General features: G+C 37.3%; 1 protein-coding gene and 1 non-coding gene across 2 annotated transcripts; both read left to right on the top strand.

The window, feature by feature from the left end:
- Nucleotides 1-5,540: 5,540 nt before the first annotated feature.
- On the top strand, nucleotides 5,541-5,612 carry TRNAC-GCA. The gene has a single exon. It is a non-coding gene; the product is annotated as a tRNA-Cys (tRNA).
- Nucleotides 5,613-10,573: 4,961 nt separating this feature from the next.
- Nucleotides 10,574-12,466, top strand: LOC122672093 (B3 domain-containing protein REM16-like). The gene is made up of 4 exons (XM_043869593.1): nucleotides 10,574-10,693; nucleotides 10,847-11,351; nucleotides 11,440-11,621; nucleotides 12,146-12,466. Exons 1-4 carry the CDS (start codon nucleotides 10,574-10,576, stop codon nucleotides 12,464-12,466), a joined length of 1,128 nt encoding a protein of 375 aa, XP_043725528.1.
- The last annotated feature ends 6,381 nt before the right edge of the window (nucleotides 12,467-18,847 follow it).

The following is an 18,847-nucleotide window of genomic DNA, read 5'->3' as shown; positions in this document are numbered from 1 at the left end:
ATTTTCTACTGCTTATCTTCTGGTTCATATATGATAATTGGTTTTACCTTTTCCATTGCTCACTTGACTTCATTATTTTAAAGGGCTTCTATTTAGAAGCAATATAAGTGGCATGGTTCAGAGTTCTAGAATAGAATCTAGAGGGCATAAAGGCTGGAACCACACTTAAACCAGGATCCGAACTTTAGAAATTTGAAGAATTAGACAGATATCCCGGATTAATGCAAGTTCAGGAAGAAAAAAAAACCACTTATTGCAGGCTTCCTATATTTATTGGTCCTGTGTTTTTGGGATTCCTGGTTTGATCATCAAGAAGATTGAAGCCATTATGAGTGCCTTTCTATGGAAAGGTAGTGACAACATAGATTCTGACATACCTCTAGTTGGATTCAGTTTGTTTGCCAAAGAAAGAGGGGGGCTTAGTCTTAGAAGGGTAAAAGAGGTGAATAAAGCCGGTCTCTTGAAGCGTTTTTGGCATATTGCAGCTAAGAAGGATAGTATGTGGGTGAAGTGGATCTACACCGAGTATCTCAAGGTTGACTCTATTTGGACTGTCTCTTGTGTTCCTGATGCTTGTTGGACTTGGAGGATTCGAGCTCGAAGTTAGATCCCTCGCTTCAAGTGTAATTAATTGCAACGTTGATGATGGATCTTCTACAAATCTTTGGTTAGATAATTGGCACCCCAGCGGAGTCCTCCTTTGTGTGTGGGGAAAGAATCAGATATGATGCAAGGTCTCAAAGAATGACTTTGGTGTCTTCAATTATTTTTAATGGTTGTTGGAGTCCGGGTCCTCCAACTTCTTTTGATCTTGCATTGGTCTAGGACCAACTGCACTTGATTCCTAGGAGGTTACTTCTGCCTCTGCTTGGTAGCTGGTTGGGTCCAAAGGAACCTCTGTTCCTTGGTGGCTTGTTGTCTGGTTCAAGCACCATATTCCCAGACATAGTTTCTTCATTTGCCAACTCACTGTACAGGAATATTTGTATCCCTAACTGTTTTCGCTGTTGGAATGCAGTAGAGGATATTGATCATTTATCTTCAGTTGTCCTTTCTTCTTGTTCTGCAAAATTTGTTCCATTTCCCGTATTCCCTTTTCTTCCTTTGAAGAAGAATGGAAATGGATCAAAAGAAATTTTAAAGGAAACTCAATGTGTGTGACTTGGCTGTCAAGATGGAATTCTGTGCTACAATGTATTACATTTGGTGGGAGAGAAATTTGCGAAGGTGGACATCCTCTTCTCGTAACGTCGACATAAAAATTAAGGTCGATTTCTTTCATGCCTTGGATTCAAACGCTACACGGAATCGACACAGTTTCTTCTTGGGGGTTTCAGATTAGGCTGCTCTAAGTTGCCTTTCTTGTAATGTTTGTATTTGGTTTTCCCGGTTTCCCTCCTGGGTGTTTGTAGTTTGGTTCCCCTTTTAAAAACAGATATTCACTATCTGAGGTAATAATCTTTTGGGAAATTTGACTGGTGTCATTCCCAAACTGACTGAGATTACTGCTGCAAATAAGTGGTTGGCTGATGCTGAACTCAATGGAACGAACTATCCACCTCATCATTCTTTAAATCTTTATTCATTACTATACTTACTCCACTTCTATTATTTTCATTCCCATATATCAAAGTTTAAAGTCGTCCAACTCTTTAGATTTTTTTACCCTTCCATCTAGTCTCTTGAATACAAGCTATGTTAATCCTTCTTCTCTTCATAAAATCTATCAATTCTAGACTCTTGCCTGTTAAAGATCCGATGTTCTAAAATCTGGAGTCTTGAATTGGAATTTACCTGTTGATATGTCCATATTTATCTGATGGAGAAGCAGGATTATAGTTCAATCATGAGTGTTCATTTTTCAAATTCAAGACTGGTAAAATCATGATGATATCCAATACTAAGCTTCTTTGATGATGTCCTAGAGATTGAGGATCTATAACCGCAACTAAGGTATATAAAATGTTAGGTTGGTGTTCATGGATGAAAGAGTTGGGGGATGCGAAATGTGAATGCAACGAAGCCCAAAAATGCAATTCCATTGTTGGTGTTGGTCTTTATGAGACTCAAGATAGAAGGGAAGAAGATGAGCAGAATTTGAAGCCTTCAGATGGCCTGATATTTCTTCCATCTTGCAGGCTTGCTTCATTTTATCCACACATCTCTCTCTCTCTCTCTCTCTCTCTCTCTCTGTCTCTCTCATACACACATGGAATTACATAAATAATTGAAACGGATGGACAACACAAAGTGAAGATGGTCACCAGTGCATTGGGATTGCTTTTTGGTTCAAAGAGCATGTTTCATGGACTTTGTGTGGTTTGCTTACACCATTTGGTAAAAAATTGCCCTAAAAACATGAATCCTCTACTGCGAGCTGCTCGGCAGGACTGTATTGGCTAGACACAGCGAGGCATGCAATGATCGCCTTACCCCTACCCAAGCGCCTTGCCCAAGTGGGGGTAAGGCGGTCATTGCGCACCTCACCATGTCTGGGCACCACGGTTCTGCCGGGCAGCTCGGCAGTAGAGGATCTGAATCCTGGATGTAGAATCCTAGGAAAACTTAATATTTCAGGTAAATGGATGACTTTTTTGTGGAAAGCTGCAATTGAAAGCATGTCTGATTGTACATGATATATTATTCTTCTTGAAATAACCAAACTGCCATAATCCTGAATGAAAATTTTCAACCAATTAAACTGCCCATCAAACAAATATGTATATTAAAAGTTATTTTTAAGTTATAAAGAAAGCCTAACAATCTGTTTTTTATAGGAGTCTTTTCGAGTCCTTAATTTCCCTAGCAAGTATCCAGCCCTAATTACAAAACCGTGAACAACTGCTTGCTCAGTTGGTTGGAGTCTTGCCAGTTGAAGTGCATGTCCCCAGGAGGTCATGAGTTCGACTCTCCTGGTCACATTTGTGCCATTAAAATGCACCCTTTCCCCCTCCCCCTTGATAGTTGTAGGTTTCTCTTGGGTTGTCTTGTCCTTTGATTAGGATAGACCAAAAAATATAATGACAAACCCATATTTCTTCACCTTTATTTCTGAGACAATATTCTAAAATAAGAATGCTGAAATCTAATGATCTCCAGATGATTTTAATGAGAAAAAGTAACTCAAAGTTCCTAATGTGAATATCAATTATTGGTGACCAATTTTTCTTCCTCTTATACTCCTTAGGTGCTCCCTAGGTTGGTTATTTATCATGAGCTTCTACTTGCAACAAAGGAGTGCATGAGACTTTTTTTTTTCACTTTTTTATTTTTTATGAAAATCAAATATTACTCATGGCTGCTAGTTTTTCTGAGCAAATGTGGAAGAAAATGATTATAAGTGACACTTTTTAATTGTTTTTTAATCATTTCAATGTTCCTAATAATTATTTAATGCCCATTTTAATTGAATGAATTACTAAGTACATTATTTATGCAGCTGGATCAAAGATCATGCCTCGTGGACAAGTATGCGCGGATAGGGGTTGATAACTACACATCTTAAGAGAACAGGGGGATCTTAGGATGCTGCAAAGAGGCAAAGGATGTGAATACATTTTTTTGTAGACTAAATGACATTTTTTGTATTTTAATTTTTGTGGTAGGTATTTACCACTTATATTTGAGAAAATTACTTAGACACCCCTTAGACTGTGGCCATTTTGCTTATTATCACTAACGTTTCAATCAATTACTTGACACCCCCTGAAACTTGACGGTGTTATTCTGCTGTTAGTGTTTAAATGGAAATGTCCATTTTACCCTCATCCTTATCCTGTAAACCATAAAAACGTAGGAACAAGGAAAAAGAGAATGAGGATAAATCACAAGATTAAGGAAAAAGAAAGGGAAAAAAACCCATTTGAGATTAATCCGTCCTCTTGCCTGTAAGCAATGCCTGCTTATCAATCTGAGCAGCTAAAGACTCAGAAAACGCCATTGACAGAGAGTTACTTGGAGATGATGAAGAAGAAGAAACCAGGGGACTATTTTCAAAACCCAGATTGTGATTTCTGGATTGATTGATATTCTGTAACTGCTGCATCTTTTATTGCTGTTGAAGATTGATATATAACTCATAAAACCCACCACAAGAATCCATCCATTCCTGCAAACCGCACAAAGTAAAACCCAGATTCTCTGGATACTACTGCGCTTGAACAACCATCGTAACAAAAGGATTTCTAACCAAATCACCGAACACCAAATTTCTTTCCTTTCTGGATATGTATCGTTCAGAGAGAAACGTTGCCATGAAAGAGATGGAGAGAGAGATGTGGAGTGGTGGAGAATGGAGAGAAATTTCAATTAAATTAGAGGTGTGAGAGTAAGATGTGTCAATTTGGTCACTGGGAACAGTTGAAGAATAGGATTTATTTTTTATTTCTTTGTATTCTGTCAATCTGTTTCAATCTCTGGCGTGGGGGTTGGGTGGGGGGTTTCTGTTTCTTTATTTTAATGGGGATTTGTTTGTTTCCCAGTTTTGTATGGGCATTGAAATAAGGAAAAAGGGAATTGGAACCCTAACTGTGTCAAATGCTCTCTGTATCAACTTTCACTTCTCCTCCTTCTTCTTAAGGGGTGTTCAAGTAATTATTTGAAAAATTAGGAAGAATAAATAATTAAATCATAATACATAGGGTGTCCAAGTAATTTTCTCTTTATATTTTTATTATGTATTATTATCCGAGGGGAAAAAAGGAGTGGGGGGAGGCACTAAAGTCTTGTAAAAAAACCCAGCCTTGGAGATTTTTCTGTAACGATAAATGTAGGACCTAGTTTTCCTTCCGTTTCAGTAATATGAAGGAAAACTTTCCCATTAAGGCTATGATTTTTTTTCTTTCTTTTTTTCTATCCATTTCTTGTCAACCAAACATAGCCTAAATGATAAATGTCTCAAATATTCAAAATATCTCAATTCAGTTAGGCAACTCAGCACTCCTTTTTTCCCCCTTCTACTCATCACTCTGCAATAAACTAGTTTAAAAATATCATGTCCACGTTTGAATTGGTAGAGCCGTAGAGACCAAGCAAACAAGTTCCTTAATTTTCTAACATCATTACAGAAAGTATAACATTTATTTCTAGCTATCAGGTGAAATTGACATGAAACTACTATTAGAAATGTCAAGACTTTTAATGTCCCATTTTTATTCTTGATGCTATAAATTGCTTATAATAAACCAAATCAGATACACCACCAACTCCACTTGCCCCTCCCTCCAAATTTAGAAATGGTCATTATTTGATAGTCATAGAGATGGCAAATAAAGAAGGAAAAAGAGAACCACCTTCAGTTTCAACATTTTTCTAACTCTTTCCATTTCTCTCACCTGTTTCTATTAGGTAAAAATTATGATCTCAACATTCCAGCCATAGATAGTGGACCACATCTCAAATTTAATGGCATATTTCAACCATCTGAGCTATTGTATTTGCAGTTTCTTACTCAAATGTCTTTATTTTTGAGAATTGAGTCTTTGAAGTTTAAATTTCAAATTAACTATTATTGTAATAATACTATCCACAGTATCATCAACGGGTCCATAGCTCAGTGGTAGAGCATTTGACTGCAGATCAAGAGGTCACCGGTTCGAACCCGGTTGGGCCCTATATATAATTTGTTTTTCATTCATTCGAAAAAAAAGAAAATACTATCCACCCCACGCGCCCATGCACATGAACACCCCCTCATACCCAGTACTCGCCCCACATGCCTGCCCCGCCTACCCATCCTCCTACATGTCCTAATTATTTTATTGTAGTTGTAAGATAGATGCAAAGTAAAGTGAATTTTATAACCAAATATAGAATGATATGGAATTAATAATATCAACATGTGTGATAGTGATTATAAAAGTTTTTTTTTTTAGGTTTGAAAATCTCCCTTTCTTTCTTTTTTAAATTCTGAAGTTCAGGCCAAGAATCTAAAACTGTGACCGAAACCATTTAATTAAGGCTGATAAATCGAAACCATTTACTAAATGGTTTTGGTTTCAATAACTAAAACCGTTTATTAAATGGTTTGGTTATGGTTTCACTTAAAAATTCTTGCACCGAAACCGAATCGTTTAACACCCGTAGAGGCATTGATGATTATCATAGGTTGTGCCGTGGGGTACCATGTATTATCATTTGTGATGGAAATTATGATACTTCAAAAGGGGCAGCATGATAGGCTGCTCTATTAGTGTTTTCTCATTTTTTGTTTATTGCAGTATATATGAATAATGGTTTTAATTTGCAGAGACTTTGCAAGAGTCAGAACTATGAAGAGTTTAACAAGGACTACAAAGAACAAAAAATTAGGGGTGGGCACGTTGTAGATTGGATGGGCTGTCAAGAAGTAATAGAATGATTAAAGCAAGGAAATTTGGGAGGGTACAATCTTGGAAAATGTTTAATTTATTATAATGATGTAACCAACAGTTTGAATCTGTAGATTTTGTTAAAAATAGGGAAGAGGTGACTATTGGTCATAGATTAATGGGTAGTAAGGGCGAGGTTATACAAGTTCTCGGGCCTCAATTACTAGGGATGTTGAAACTATGCTATTTTCTTAAAGATGTTTTTATCAAGAAAAAGTCTCAGCTGATCAATGTTTTTTAGCATTTGTGTATAGAGAGAAAGAACGCTACTTAGTTGCATACGACACACGGTTCTTACGCTTAGACACGGGGTCGTGTAAAATGACCATCACACTCCATGGAAAGGCAGAAATCCCAGGAGGCACAACGGTCATTTAATTTGCATGGCCTGATGTTTGACAATGTAGCATTCAAAACTGCATCTGTGTTGAATGTTGAAATCAAGGGTTTGCCGCAGGTTGAATCACAATAGTTCAACTCATTGCAGAAGGGTTGACAAGGATCTACGATTCTTCACCAATGATTGAAGCAGCAAATCGGTCGGAGATTGAAGTTTCAGATCGGTTGGAGATGGAAGCAACAACTCGGTCTTAAGAGCACTTCTTTACCAAGAACATTAATAGAGTTTTGGGAGTTTTTCGATACAAAGGTAAAACAGTAAGTTCACCCTTATTTGAGGGTAGTTTTAAGAATTTTTTTTAAAAAAAACTTGATAACATCATCACTTAACCACAACAACTAACGGAGTGGACCATTTTGTAATAAACCCATTTAAGTAGGGGTAGTGATTCGAGTGATTTTTGATAATCGAAGGAGTGTTGTGAGTATGAGGCATAGTACAGGGAGGTCCATGTAATTTACCCAAAATTTAATCAGAAAAGATTTTCATTCATGGCCGATGAGAGAAGAAACGGATTATGATGCATACATAGGAGGAGTTTGTCATTTTGACGGTCTCATGAGAGAGAGGGGACATGACCATGCACGGACCAATTTGCAGCTAGGGCTCTTCTCCCTGCTCCCGATGATTTTATTCCTGATCGTAAGGAAAAACAGCCGATGGCGGACCCCCTTACCTCAGCCTATTTAATTAATAGATTGCTATTGCGTAGTGTCTCCCCTGATGAGGCTGTCACTTTATTAATATTATGGTGCACGTTGTGCAACATACACACACACACGTGGAGGGAGAGATGAGAGAGAGAGAGAGGGAATCTAGATCCTCTATGGTGCCCGGCCCGTAGTGGCCTGAGCGGTGCACAAATAGGGCGTGCTGCAATGACCGCCTTACCCTTGCTCGGGCAAAGCGGTCATTGCAATGAGCCTTGTTTGTGCGCCGCTCAGACTGTTACGACAGGATGCCCTAGAGGATCTGAATTGAGAGAGAGAGAAAGAGAGAGAGAGAGTGGTGAGGCTAGGAAGAAGAAATTAGCAGTTAGCAACGTTAAACTTTAAATATGTGTGTATATAGGCGTGAAATCAAGAATGTATCAGTACTGCGTCTATTAATTGATGAAGTAGTAGTACTTTTGCAGTCCATATATCTCTGTTCAGCTCAGCACATGGGTACGTGATGGTTTTAGCCTTTTTAGAGTTTGAAGCCCGGTTCTGGTTCTGGTTCTGATTCTGGTTCTGGATGGACAATAATGTCCTCATCCATTATTAAATATGTCACAATGTCATAGAATAAGTCGGAGTTCTTCATGGCTAAAGATGGAATATATTATATATATATATAGTATCTTAACTTTTCAGGCGGACGAACGCATGCATTTCCACCTTTGTCACCACTAAGGTTAGGATTTGGGGTTCGAATTAATAAGCTTTAATTAATTTGTTTTTTTTCTTTTTATTATCAAAAAAACTTTGGTAATGATGATCATTTCAGGTATCGTCTTCAATCCTTTAAAACCCACCAACTTAACTTCATGTATTCACATGGGATGGACAGCTTTGTTTGTTTCATTTCTGTTTTAAGAAAGAAAAAAAACACAAAAAAAGTTGAACGATGCTTTTCTTGCTCTCCTCCTTCATTCCCACCCGAGCAGTGTGTTCGAGTAGGAAATACATTAAGTGGTCATTTTCACTCCTTAGTTATGAGAGGAACAGTACGAACTGTACCGGGCAAGAACCTGAGAGCTAGGATGAGTATAGAGTATAGTATAGGGAGATCCATGTAATTTTAATTGGGGAAGGTTTTGATTCATGGCGAATGATGGAGAGAAGAAATGGATTATGATGCATACATAGGAGGGGTTTGTCTGTTTTTTTTTTTTTGTTTTTGAATGAGTGGAGGGGTTTGTCATTTTGACGGCCTCATGGGAAAGGAAAGTGTCAAGAATAAGATAATTGAAGGTAAACTTTCTTATCTTCATTGATATTATTGATATCAATTTAAATACAATCTTACAACTAAACATGAAATGTACAATATATAGAGGTGACTATACAAGGAAGGGATATAAAGGAAAGAATAATGGTAAAGATGGAATGTACAGCTATGCATGCGTGGAGGGATAAGGTGAGATAATACTCCCCCACAAGTTGGAACGTGGAGATTGCGAACACCCAACTTGGATGTCAGAAACTGGAACTAGATCCGGCCCAAGGTCTTAGTGAACAAATCGGCCAATTGAGAAGTGGTGCCGATCTTGGTGGGTTGAGTTTTTAAACTCAAATTAAGGAGCTTTCTCTTGTTTGAGAGATTATCTTAAAGTAACATTAATTAATTGGGGATCGATAATGATGATTATTAGAGCTAGCTCTAGCCATCGTCTTCAACTCTTTAAAACCCACCAACTTATTAATTAAGTACTGCATGTATATATTCAGATGGGGATGAGGGATGATGCCCTAAATGGGAAAGAAAAGGTTACCTGCACGGCACTCACTTATGGGAGGAGCTAAGGAGAGAGCTTAATTAAATTAATTTGTTTGTTGGATTTCTGTTTTAAGGCAAAGAAAGAAAAAAAGAAGAATAAAACCGGCCTGAACCTGAACCTGTGCCATTTATATATATATATATATATATATATATATATAGTCTTGTATTGTAACCCTTCCTTGCTGATCTCCGGCCTCCAGTCCTTCACATCCAAACCCAGCCAACAACTCTTTCTTTCTCCACCATATCATTCTGGATCAGCCTCCATTTCTGACGATTTCTGGAAGTTGGAGAATCAACAAGCAGCTTTAATTTATCGCAAGTACTAAGTGGCTACTAATCGCTCAAATCAGTCCCCCACTTCCCTCCCTCCTTCAACATCCCTGATCGAGGCCTGAGGTTTCATTTCTGCTCGATCTGTTCAGACTCTTACGATCGAGTGTTCTCTCTCTCTCTCTCTCTCTCTCTCTCTCTCTCTCTCTCTCCATTTCGACTTCAATATTTCTTATTTGTTGTTTGAATGTCGACCCTTGCTTGATTGTTTTAAATTTCAGAGTTCCTTTTTTAGGCTTAATTCCGCTCTTGAAGATCGAAGAGGTTTTAATTTCCACTGTTAAATTATCTCACTCACCATCTCCCCCACTTCACCTTCCATCTCTTCCACAACTTCTCTCTCTCTCTCTCTCACTGCGATTTCAAAAGCTAGCTTCAGTTGTGGAGTGTGGACATCTTCATGGGGGGTTTATTCTGAGCTCGCATGCTCAAGAGAGAGAGGTGATAAAATCTATATCCCTAAAAAACCCTTCTCCCTTTCCCTTTCTTTTATTTATTTATTTATTTTGGGTTTAGTTTTGAGCTTAAATTAATTCAATAAATAGAATTCTCTCTTAATTGGTACATGTGATCTCCGGTGATATTTCTGCAATTAAACCCTTTAATCTTTCTTTATGATACAAACTTACTTACTCCACCTCTCTGTCATCTAAGGTTTCCTTTTTTCGGTTTCTTCTTTAATGTCTCCTCTTTATTTATTGACCCATTTCTAGCTCGTTCAGGCATGGGTTGTACTAGCGTCTCTTCACCAACCAAAGACTGTTATCTCAACTTTCCTTTTTCGCTGTTTGGATTCAAAGTGAAGCAGCAGAAACACAAGAAATTTTAATTAATTTCCTCTATATTATCATCTCTCCCTTTGCTTCTTACCCCTACAAACCCTACTTCATCTCTACCAAAGGTAACCGCCCACTTCAATCTCTCTCTGTCTCTCTCTTCATGATTTATTTGAGTTCCTCACTAGCTAACTGGTTTCTTGGCTGCAGAAATGGAACATACATGCAAGGACTGCAAAAGGTGGCAAGAGTATTGGTACTGGAACCACCTTGAACCAACTAAAATTCGTTTCTCCAGCCTTCTCACTGATGGATTCCATCAAGGATTAATGGTACTTTTTTTCCTATCTACTTAATCTCTAGTTAGTTTCATTTCCATCGTTGTTTTTTTTATCCCCCTTTGATCAGTTCTACATTCTTCTAGGTTTTTTTTGTTTTTTTTAAAAAAAATTAATCATTTGGGTTCACTGTGATTCCATTTTCAGGTTATTCCAAGAAAAATTGTCTCTAAATTTAGAGAACAATTTGTAACAACTGCAACTCTGAAGAATCTAAGTGGTCAAGAATTTACAATAGGACTAGAAGAGAGAGATGGAGACTTAGTTTTTAAACATGGATGGGTTGATTTTATCAATTATCACTCTTTGAAGAAAGGAGATATACTTACATTTCAGTATGGAGGGGATTCCACTTTCACCATTTCTATGTTTGATGGTGAGAGTGGTTATGAGAAAGAAGCTCTCCCACCAAGCTTGCAAACAAGGGGGATGAACTCCAATGAAGAAGGTTCTTCTTCTTCTTCTTCTTCTTCTGATGAATCCTACAGAGTTAGTCTGGAGAGTGAACAATCAGAAGGTGACAAAACAACAATTAAGGTTGAAACAGAAAGTGAAGATGATGACACTCCACCACCAAAGAAGATGGCTAGAGTCACCCGTGCCTCCACCACTAGTAAGGGTAAATCTGTTTGTAGAGAGACTAACTCAAGAGGTGAACAATCTTCTTCTATTTGAACCCTTTTAAGCTTATATTGTCTTAGATTTACTTAACATTTAATTGAAACATATATAATTTGCAGGTACTAGTAAAAGGGTCATCAATCTAGATAAGAGCTATTCCACATATTTCAAATCAAGAAGAAGACCAGTATCTATATCGGAGATAGAGCAAACCTATCAACTGGCTTGTGCATTTCCAACAAGCAAACCCAGTTTCATTGTTTCAATGCTGCCATGCCATGTTTACAAAAGATTCTTCTTGGTAATTAATTAACCTAACTTATACATGCATAATTCCTAGTTAATTTTTTTGGATAAATAATTAGTTCCTACTTCTTTCAATTAATTTGATCTTTATCATTGGATGATATGGGTTTCTGTAGTTATATCCATAATTTCTCAAGTGGATATTTTGGTAATTTTATACACTTCATCTATTCATTTTAGACTGAAATTTTATCTGCCAACAAGCTTAAAGTCACTGGGTATAGTGACATGTAAGAGTTTTTCTTTTCTTAATACTTATGTTAAGGAAAGTTATGTCTGATAGATTAAATTTTCAGGTTAATTAATTGTGAGGATTAAATTTATTGTATGGTGACGAGACCCACCAAAACTTTTTTTTTTTTTTTCATTCATGTCTATTTTGATAACCTGAGTTCATGTTAAGGAAAGTTATGTCTGATAGATTCATTTTTCGGCTTTAATTGTGAGGATTAAGTTTATTGTAAATTTAACATGATGAATCAGTCATAGCTTTCTCTTGATTTTCATATATGTGTGTAGACAATTCCTCAAGCATTTGTGAGAGAGCATATTCCAAGAAGCACGAAAGAAGTCGTCCTCCGAGTTGTTCCTCCTGGTGTGAAGACATGGGTGACTACATATAATGGTTATAGAAGCTATGGAGTTGGACTGAGTGGAGGATGGATGAACTTTGTGAGGGACAATAACTTGGAAGAAGGTGATGTATGTGTGTTTCAACTCACTCAACTACCTGCAGGAAATGAAAAACTTGCTACCCTCGCCATGAATGTCAAGATATTTAGAGTTGTCAAAAAAATTACCAAGTTGGAAAAGGTGACTCAAAACTTCCTTTTGAAATAAGGGCAATGCAGCACAGGAACATGACTATGACTATATATGTGATTCAGTCATATGAACAATTTTGATTTGATTTGTTGGGATAGTTGTGAGTTTATTATCAAAATCATATGGGGAAGAAAACCCTTTATTAAATTTGAAAAATTGTCAGGTTGGATTATTCAGTTTCCAAATTGTTCATATTGAGTTATTCATATGGATAGGTTTATTTTAAGTCTAAAATTTTCAGAAGGAATTTCCCATATTATTTGTCTATTTATAGGACTCAAAGATTCACTAATTTTTCAGAAATTTTCAAACTAATTTTAAGTTAGAACCAAATTGTTTTTGATTGAATATTGGCCGAATTATTCATGAATCTATAACTTATGGTTAGAGGTGCTATATGTCAAAAGCTTTGTTCAGTGCAAGACCTTTAATTGACTTTGTTGGAGCCTGAAAGTAAGGGTGTTAATTTGGTACCGGAACCGGGAACCGTCCCGCTAAAACCCGATACCGGACCGTCTCATTAGTAAATGGGATGGTACTGGTATCTGATTTTGGTACCGAATGATAAATGGAACGGGACGGTTCTGGGATGGGATTCCCAACGGTACCAGTACCGAAATACCAATTAGGTACCGGATGGTACCGAAACTACTAGTACCGTTTAAAAAGAAAGAGTATATAAGATCTCTTTTTTTTTTTTTTTTTTTAAAAGGTATAAGAATTACGACTCATTAGGGTTTCACTAATTGCCTTTTGAATACGAAGAGGAACAATAGGTCAACAGCCGTAGTTTGAAATCTCTCCTCACAGAACCTGCTACAGTGCCACTCCCTCCCCCCTCCTCCCTCGACCAACTACATCTACCAGGTTCTTCCTTTTTGCACTTCGTACTTCGTACCATACTACCATGTGACATGTGTGATAAATAGAGTTTTGTTTTGGAAAATCAAAGAGAAAACACAAAGGGATTCTTCCATTTTGTAGGACTTCTCTAGATTTAAAAAAATGAAAAACTTATTACATGTGATCTTAGGGAGTTTGAAAAAGTAAAACTATGATTTCATAATTTAAGTTGCTTTATAAAAAGCAGTAGAATTTCATGATAGTGAAAAAATTCCACAACACTAATAAACCCGCCTTGTTAGAAACAATTAAACTTCTTCTTCCTTTTTCTACAGTGCCTAGAACCGTTTAAGAATCGGTACCATCTCGTCCCGCTAGTAATCGGGACTGGGATCTAAGTTTGGTCCCGTTAACTAAATGGGACAGTATTGGGATTGGCACTTTTGGTACCGATACCGGTCCCGTCCCGTCCCAAATACCGGGAACCGTCCCAATTGACACCCTTACTTGAAAGCCATGGCTGAATGTATTGATGGGCATCAGATTTCTATTTTCATGCCCACTTTCCATAGAAGCAAACAACAAATTTTTTATGTTTACCCAAAAAGAAAAAGATATATTTTATTTATCAAACTATAAAAAAGAATGCTTCGTTTGGTAAGGCATTAATATCTTCCTAATGGGAGATTGAAGTGAGGGGTCAATTTTTTTTTATGGGATGTTATGATCCTAATAAATGGTTCAACCGATCGTCTCAAGCAAATGTTAGGGGTTGGGATGTCGCCACTTGGCAAGCGCGACATTCAATGGTTTGAGCTCGAGAAGAAAGAAAAAAAAAAACTGGCTGAATTGAGCTCAGCCTGTTGGATGTTGCACCTGCCAGGTGGCGACATCCCACCCCCGAACTGCACCACCTTACACATGTCAGGAATTGTAGAGGATTTTAATCCTTTGACATGGTGGTCAGGTAAATAAAAATTAAAATTATAACAAGAAAAAATACTTATTTGTAGCGATAATTACCGCCGAATACCAGAAAACCCACTAGTAATAGAACTGACGATGGTTTTTAATACTCTCTAATTCCTAAAAGTGTGTAGTGTCGCAGTGCTAGGTGAAGATATCGACACCTGACAGTTCAGACATCCAACAGTCCAAGCACAACAGAAGTCAATGAGCTCAGACCGTTGAATGTCCGAGCTATTAGGTATCCACATCTCCACCTAGCACTACTATACTGCACACTTTTAAGGAAATGGAGAAGATTATTTTTTTGATTTTTTTTACCAATCGGGAATCCATTGTGAATTGTGTCGCAGTTATTTAACGTAAACGGTTTGTGAAACCGATTGGATTTGTCACATTTAGCAATGAAAAATGTAAAGCGGTGGTAATTCCCGCGGCGTAATACCCTTGTTGTACAAGTTAAAATTCTCTTTAGTACTTATTTTTAGTGGCGGTAATTACCGTTATTAAAGAAAATATTTTCATAATTACAATGATTTTATTTTTATTATTAAATACCTTAATTAGCAACAGATGTTACCACCCCATCACCACCACTGGCCACCACCGCTTAACGTAATAATTTTATTTAAAAAAAATCTTCCCTGCAGGAACAACACGCCCCTCTCTCACCCTTTTACCAACCTGTCACCACCACTGGCCACCACCGTGTCGTCCCCAACTCATCAACAGACGAGTCCTGTTCACGTTCACGTACGGGAGCGTACAAGAACGGCTCACAGCCGTGAAGATGGAATCCACCTCATGTGGGTCCCACAGGAGTAGATTCCATCTTGACGGCTGTGAACCGTTCTCGTACATTTACGTACGTGAACATGAGCCTAACTCATCAGCAGACGGCCCCTAAAGCTCCTCTCCCAGCGCCCCCCCCACTCCCCTCCAAGCTCCGATCCCCATCCACACCCCTCTTGCCACCCCCTAAAACTTCCAGTCCTCCCCCACTATCCAGCTCCCACCTTTGCCACCCTCTCGCCCCCACCCCTACTGCAATACCCCACCCGCCCCTTCCCTGCCCCTTGCAATCAATCCCCTCCAGCCACGTTCACCATCTCTCCTTGGCTCCTTCAATTCATGGTTATGGACAAGAGATGAAGTATGAGATATTGTAAGAATTATATGTCAGATTATTGAGAGATCAAACTTAAATGAGTAGAAAGTTGCTTTTATGGTAAGAGCTTTCAAACTATCATTTGCGTTGTCTCTTTCAGAAAGCAAGCTGTAATCAAAATTATGTTAGAAAAAACTGACGAATTGAGTCATATCACTTGACACTGTTGTTAAGACCGTAGAAGCCCCCTATGGTGCAACCAAGTGTATTGTGAATCAGCCTCCAAACTAAAATAGCTCACTCACTCCCTAGTAATCGTGCACTCAACTAATACTAGACCCCTTTGAATACTATAAAACTAAAAAGAAACACTCACAAGTATGGACATGAAAAACTCAACAAAAAATCAAGAGAAGTATGAGTAACAATACATTGCACGCTCAAGAGGGCTTGATGATTGAGTGTTTTGAATCTTCATTATTTTTAAATTTTATTTAAAACTGACACATATAAATTTGCTTGAAGAAAAATTTTATTTATGTTATAGAGGAAACACCACTTTTAGACACACACACACACACAAACACACGGAGAGAGAGACTAGGAAGACTTCGTAACATTGAATTTGAAATATGTATATAGCTGTGATATCAACAATGTATCAGTGTTTCGAGAGAGTTCTTCATGGGTAAAGATGGAATAGTGTTTTAACTTTTCAGGTGGACGACAATGCATGTCCTTTGTTTTTTGCTAGAAGATCCAAAAATAATATATTAAGAAGAAAAAGAAGAATGTACAAATTAACATCTAGGCATACACAAAATGGAACATTAATTCCTACCTTTGGCAAAGCCATTTGCTGGATTCAAAATTCTTCAACTAACTAAAAGGAAATCATGATCTACTTAAAGCATCTATTTTTAGATCTTCTTTAATATAACTTGGGAAATCTATCAACTCAGAAGAGAACCTATGCTTCATTGCTTCCTTTTGCTAGGTAATCAACCACTGGATTTGCTTCACGATAACAATGAGATAATTTCTTTTCCACTGAAGAAAGATATTGTTGAAGTCCAATCCATCGTTGCTTCACAAACTATGGAATAGATTTATAATTAACTAAAGTCACCACCGCAGTAGAATCAGATTCAATCCAAATTTTTGGTATTCTCATCTCCTGGCTTTGTTGAGGCCATGGACGAAAGCTAAAAACTTTGCCTCATAATTAGTATAGTGCCACAAAAATTTTGAAAACGAATTATGGACAGCACCTTTATGGTCACGAAAAATCCAACCTGCACCACCCAAACCTAGCTAGTTTTCCAACGGAGCTCTTATCAATGTTCAATTTTACCACCCTAAGTTTGATTTACATCAAAAAACCTCAATAATTCTCCTTGGTGGCATTGGCCGAACAGTAATTCCTAGGCGACATGTTGTCATCACTCTTCAACGTACACTCTTAATAGAACCGTCCCAACCTTTGAATAACTCCTTCATATTTCTCAAAACTGATCCAAAGATATGTTGCACATGTCTTCCTTGTTCATCAAACTGGCGTCGATTATGTTCCCGCCATATATGGTATGGAATAAGGATAAGACGAGCGACCCAAGCTCCTTTTAAGGATATGATTTGCAGCTCCTTTTAAGGATATGTCCTTTGTTACCAAGGCCAAATTTGGTATGATTTTTATTTTAATTTTGGATTGATCTCATGAAATAGTCAATACATAGATTTTTATCAAAAAGTTGAAATTGTTTTGGTTGTATCAATATAAAATATTTCATGAATAAAAAAAATCCATTTGGTAGTTCAATTTTTGAGAATAGATTCTCTATATTTCTTTGGAAAGGATGGTGGTGACGGGGACAGGGCAGGGCGGAGATGGGAAGGGAGTGGTGGTGGTGGTGAGACCTTCTTTTTTTTTTTTTTTTTTTTGGGGGGGGGGTTTATAAAGAGATTTATTCATTAAATGTTGAACATGTGGTAAATGAAGTACATGACTCATTAAGCCACGTAGTGGAGTTTGGCCATACTATCGTACAAGTAATAAACAGAACCTTCCTTACTAGGGTATCTGCAAGGCAATTGGATTCTCTAGGAACATGACAAAACTTACATTTAAGGAAGAAAAAAAATAAGAAGGATATATCTGAAACAATTGGTCGGATAGAGAGGGGGCTCTTTTGATAGAATCTGAGGAGTCATGAATGTAGTCGATAACATGGTGCCAATGGCCTACTGATGTTGGTAGATCACATGGATGCCAATGGTTCTGATGTTGATAACATGATGTCTTTGTTTCTAGTTTGCTGATGTTGATAACATGGTGCCAATTAATGGCCTATTGATGTTAGTAGATCACATGGTTACCAATGTCCTGCTGATGTTAATAAAATAGTATCAATGCCTACTGATGTTAATAACATGATGCCAGTTCTGGAATGTTGATGTGTGTATTTGAAGTACAAGGCCAACTACTCTACATCTAAAAGTCTACAACTATAAAGTAAAAGATAAAAGATAAAAGGCAATGTCTAGAATGTTGTGTTGATCCGAGATCCTTCCTTTTTTGTTAAATTACTCTTTTATAAGCATTTTTGGTAGTTCTGGGGGTTTCTAATAGTTACGCAACTACCCACTTCTTGAGGTTTGGTTATAACTACCATGTTGATCGTTCATCGATCACTGACTAACTGTTCATCGGTCATTATCCAATAGGGACTGAAATAGGTTCGGTCTATTGATCGAAATAGGGTGTAAACACATTTCAATATTTTTTTTCTCAAGTTGTTCGAATTTTTCTGAATTACTTATATCTCATCGAAACAAGCATAATTAGATACTGATAGAAGGGTCATCAATCTAGAGAAGACTTATCCCATGTATTCTGTGATAGGAAGAAGACCAGTATCTAGATCAGAGAACGAGAAAACCCATCAACTGGCTTATGCATTTCCATCAACAGCATGCAAAATTTCATTGTTTCCATGCTACCATCCCATGTTTGCAAAAGAATCTTCTTGGTAATTAACTTGAACAACTAACCTACATGTATAATTCTTAGTTAATTTTCTTCTTATTTAGGATAAATTAGTTCTTATTTCTTACAATTATTTTGATCTTTATCATTAGATGATATGAGTTTTGTGGTTGGAAATAGGGAAAATAGTGTATTATTTGCTATTATTGTCTTTCTTTTCGGAGTTTCAATTTGCAAAATGATGTTTAACATATCACGACCTGTCAAGTAGTGGGACATTCTATGGGAACCACTCAACCATTCCACTGGTTTGTGCATTTCCATCAACAGCAAGCCAATTCAAGTTTCACTGTTTCCATGCTACCATCCCATGTTTGCAAAATAATCTTCTTGGTAATTAACCTGAACAACTAACTTAACCTACATGCATAATTCCTAGTTAAATTTCTTCATATTTTGGATAAATTAGTTCCTACTTCGTATATTTAGTTTG

The sequence above is a fragment of the Telopea speciosissima genome, chromosome 8, assembly GCF_018873765.1.
Source record: "Telopea speciosissima isolate NSW1024214 ecotype Mountain lineage chromosome 8, Tspe_v1, whole genome shotgun sequence".
NCBI classification, from domain to species: Eukaryota; Viridiplantae; Streptophyta; class Magnoliopsida; order Proteales; family Proteaceae; genus Telopea; species Telopea speciosissima.
Note: the sequence above shows the minus strand (reverse complement) of the source record. Positions and strands in the feature narration are given on the sequence as shown.

Excerpts from the sequence above, each read along its gene's own strand:
- LOC122672093 (XM_043869593.1), top strand. The coding sequence starts at position 10,574 with ATGGAACATACATGCAAGGACTGCAAAAGGTGGCAAGAGTATTGGTAC. Across the intron at positions 11,352-11,439 it reads TAGAGAGACTAACTCAAGAG|GTACTAGTAAAAGGGTCATC; the intron begins GTGAACAATCTT and ends TATAATTTGCAG. Across the intron at positions 11,622-12,145 it reads TTTACAAAAGATTCTTCTTG|ACAATTCCTCAAGCATTTGT; the intron begins GTAATTAATTAA and ends ATATGTGTGTAG.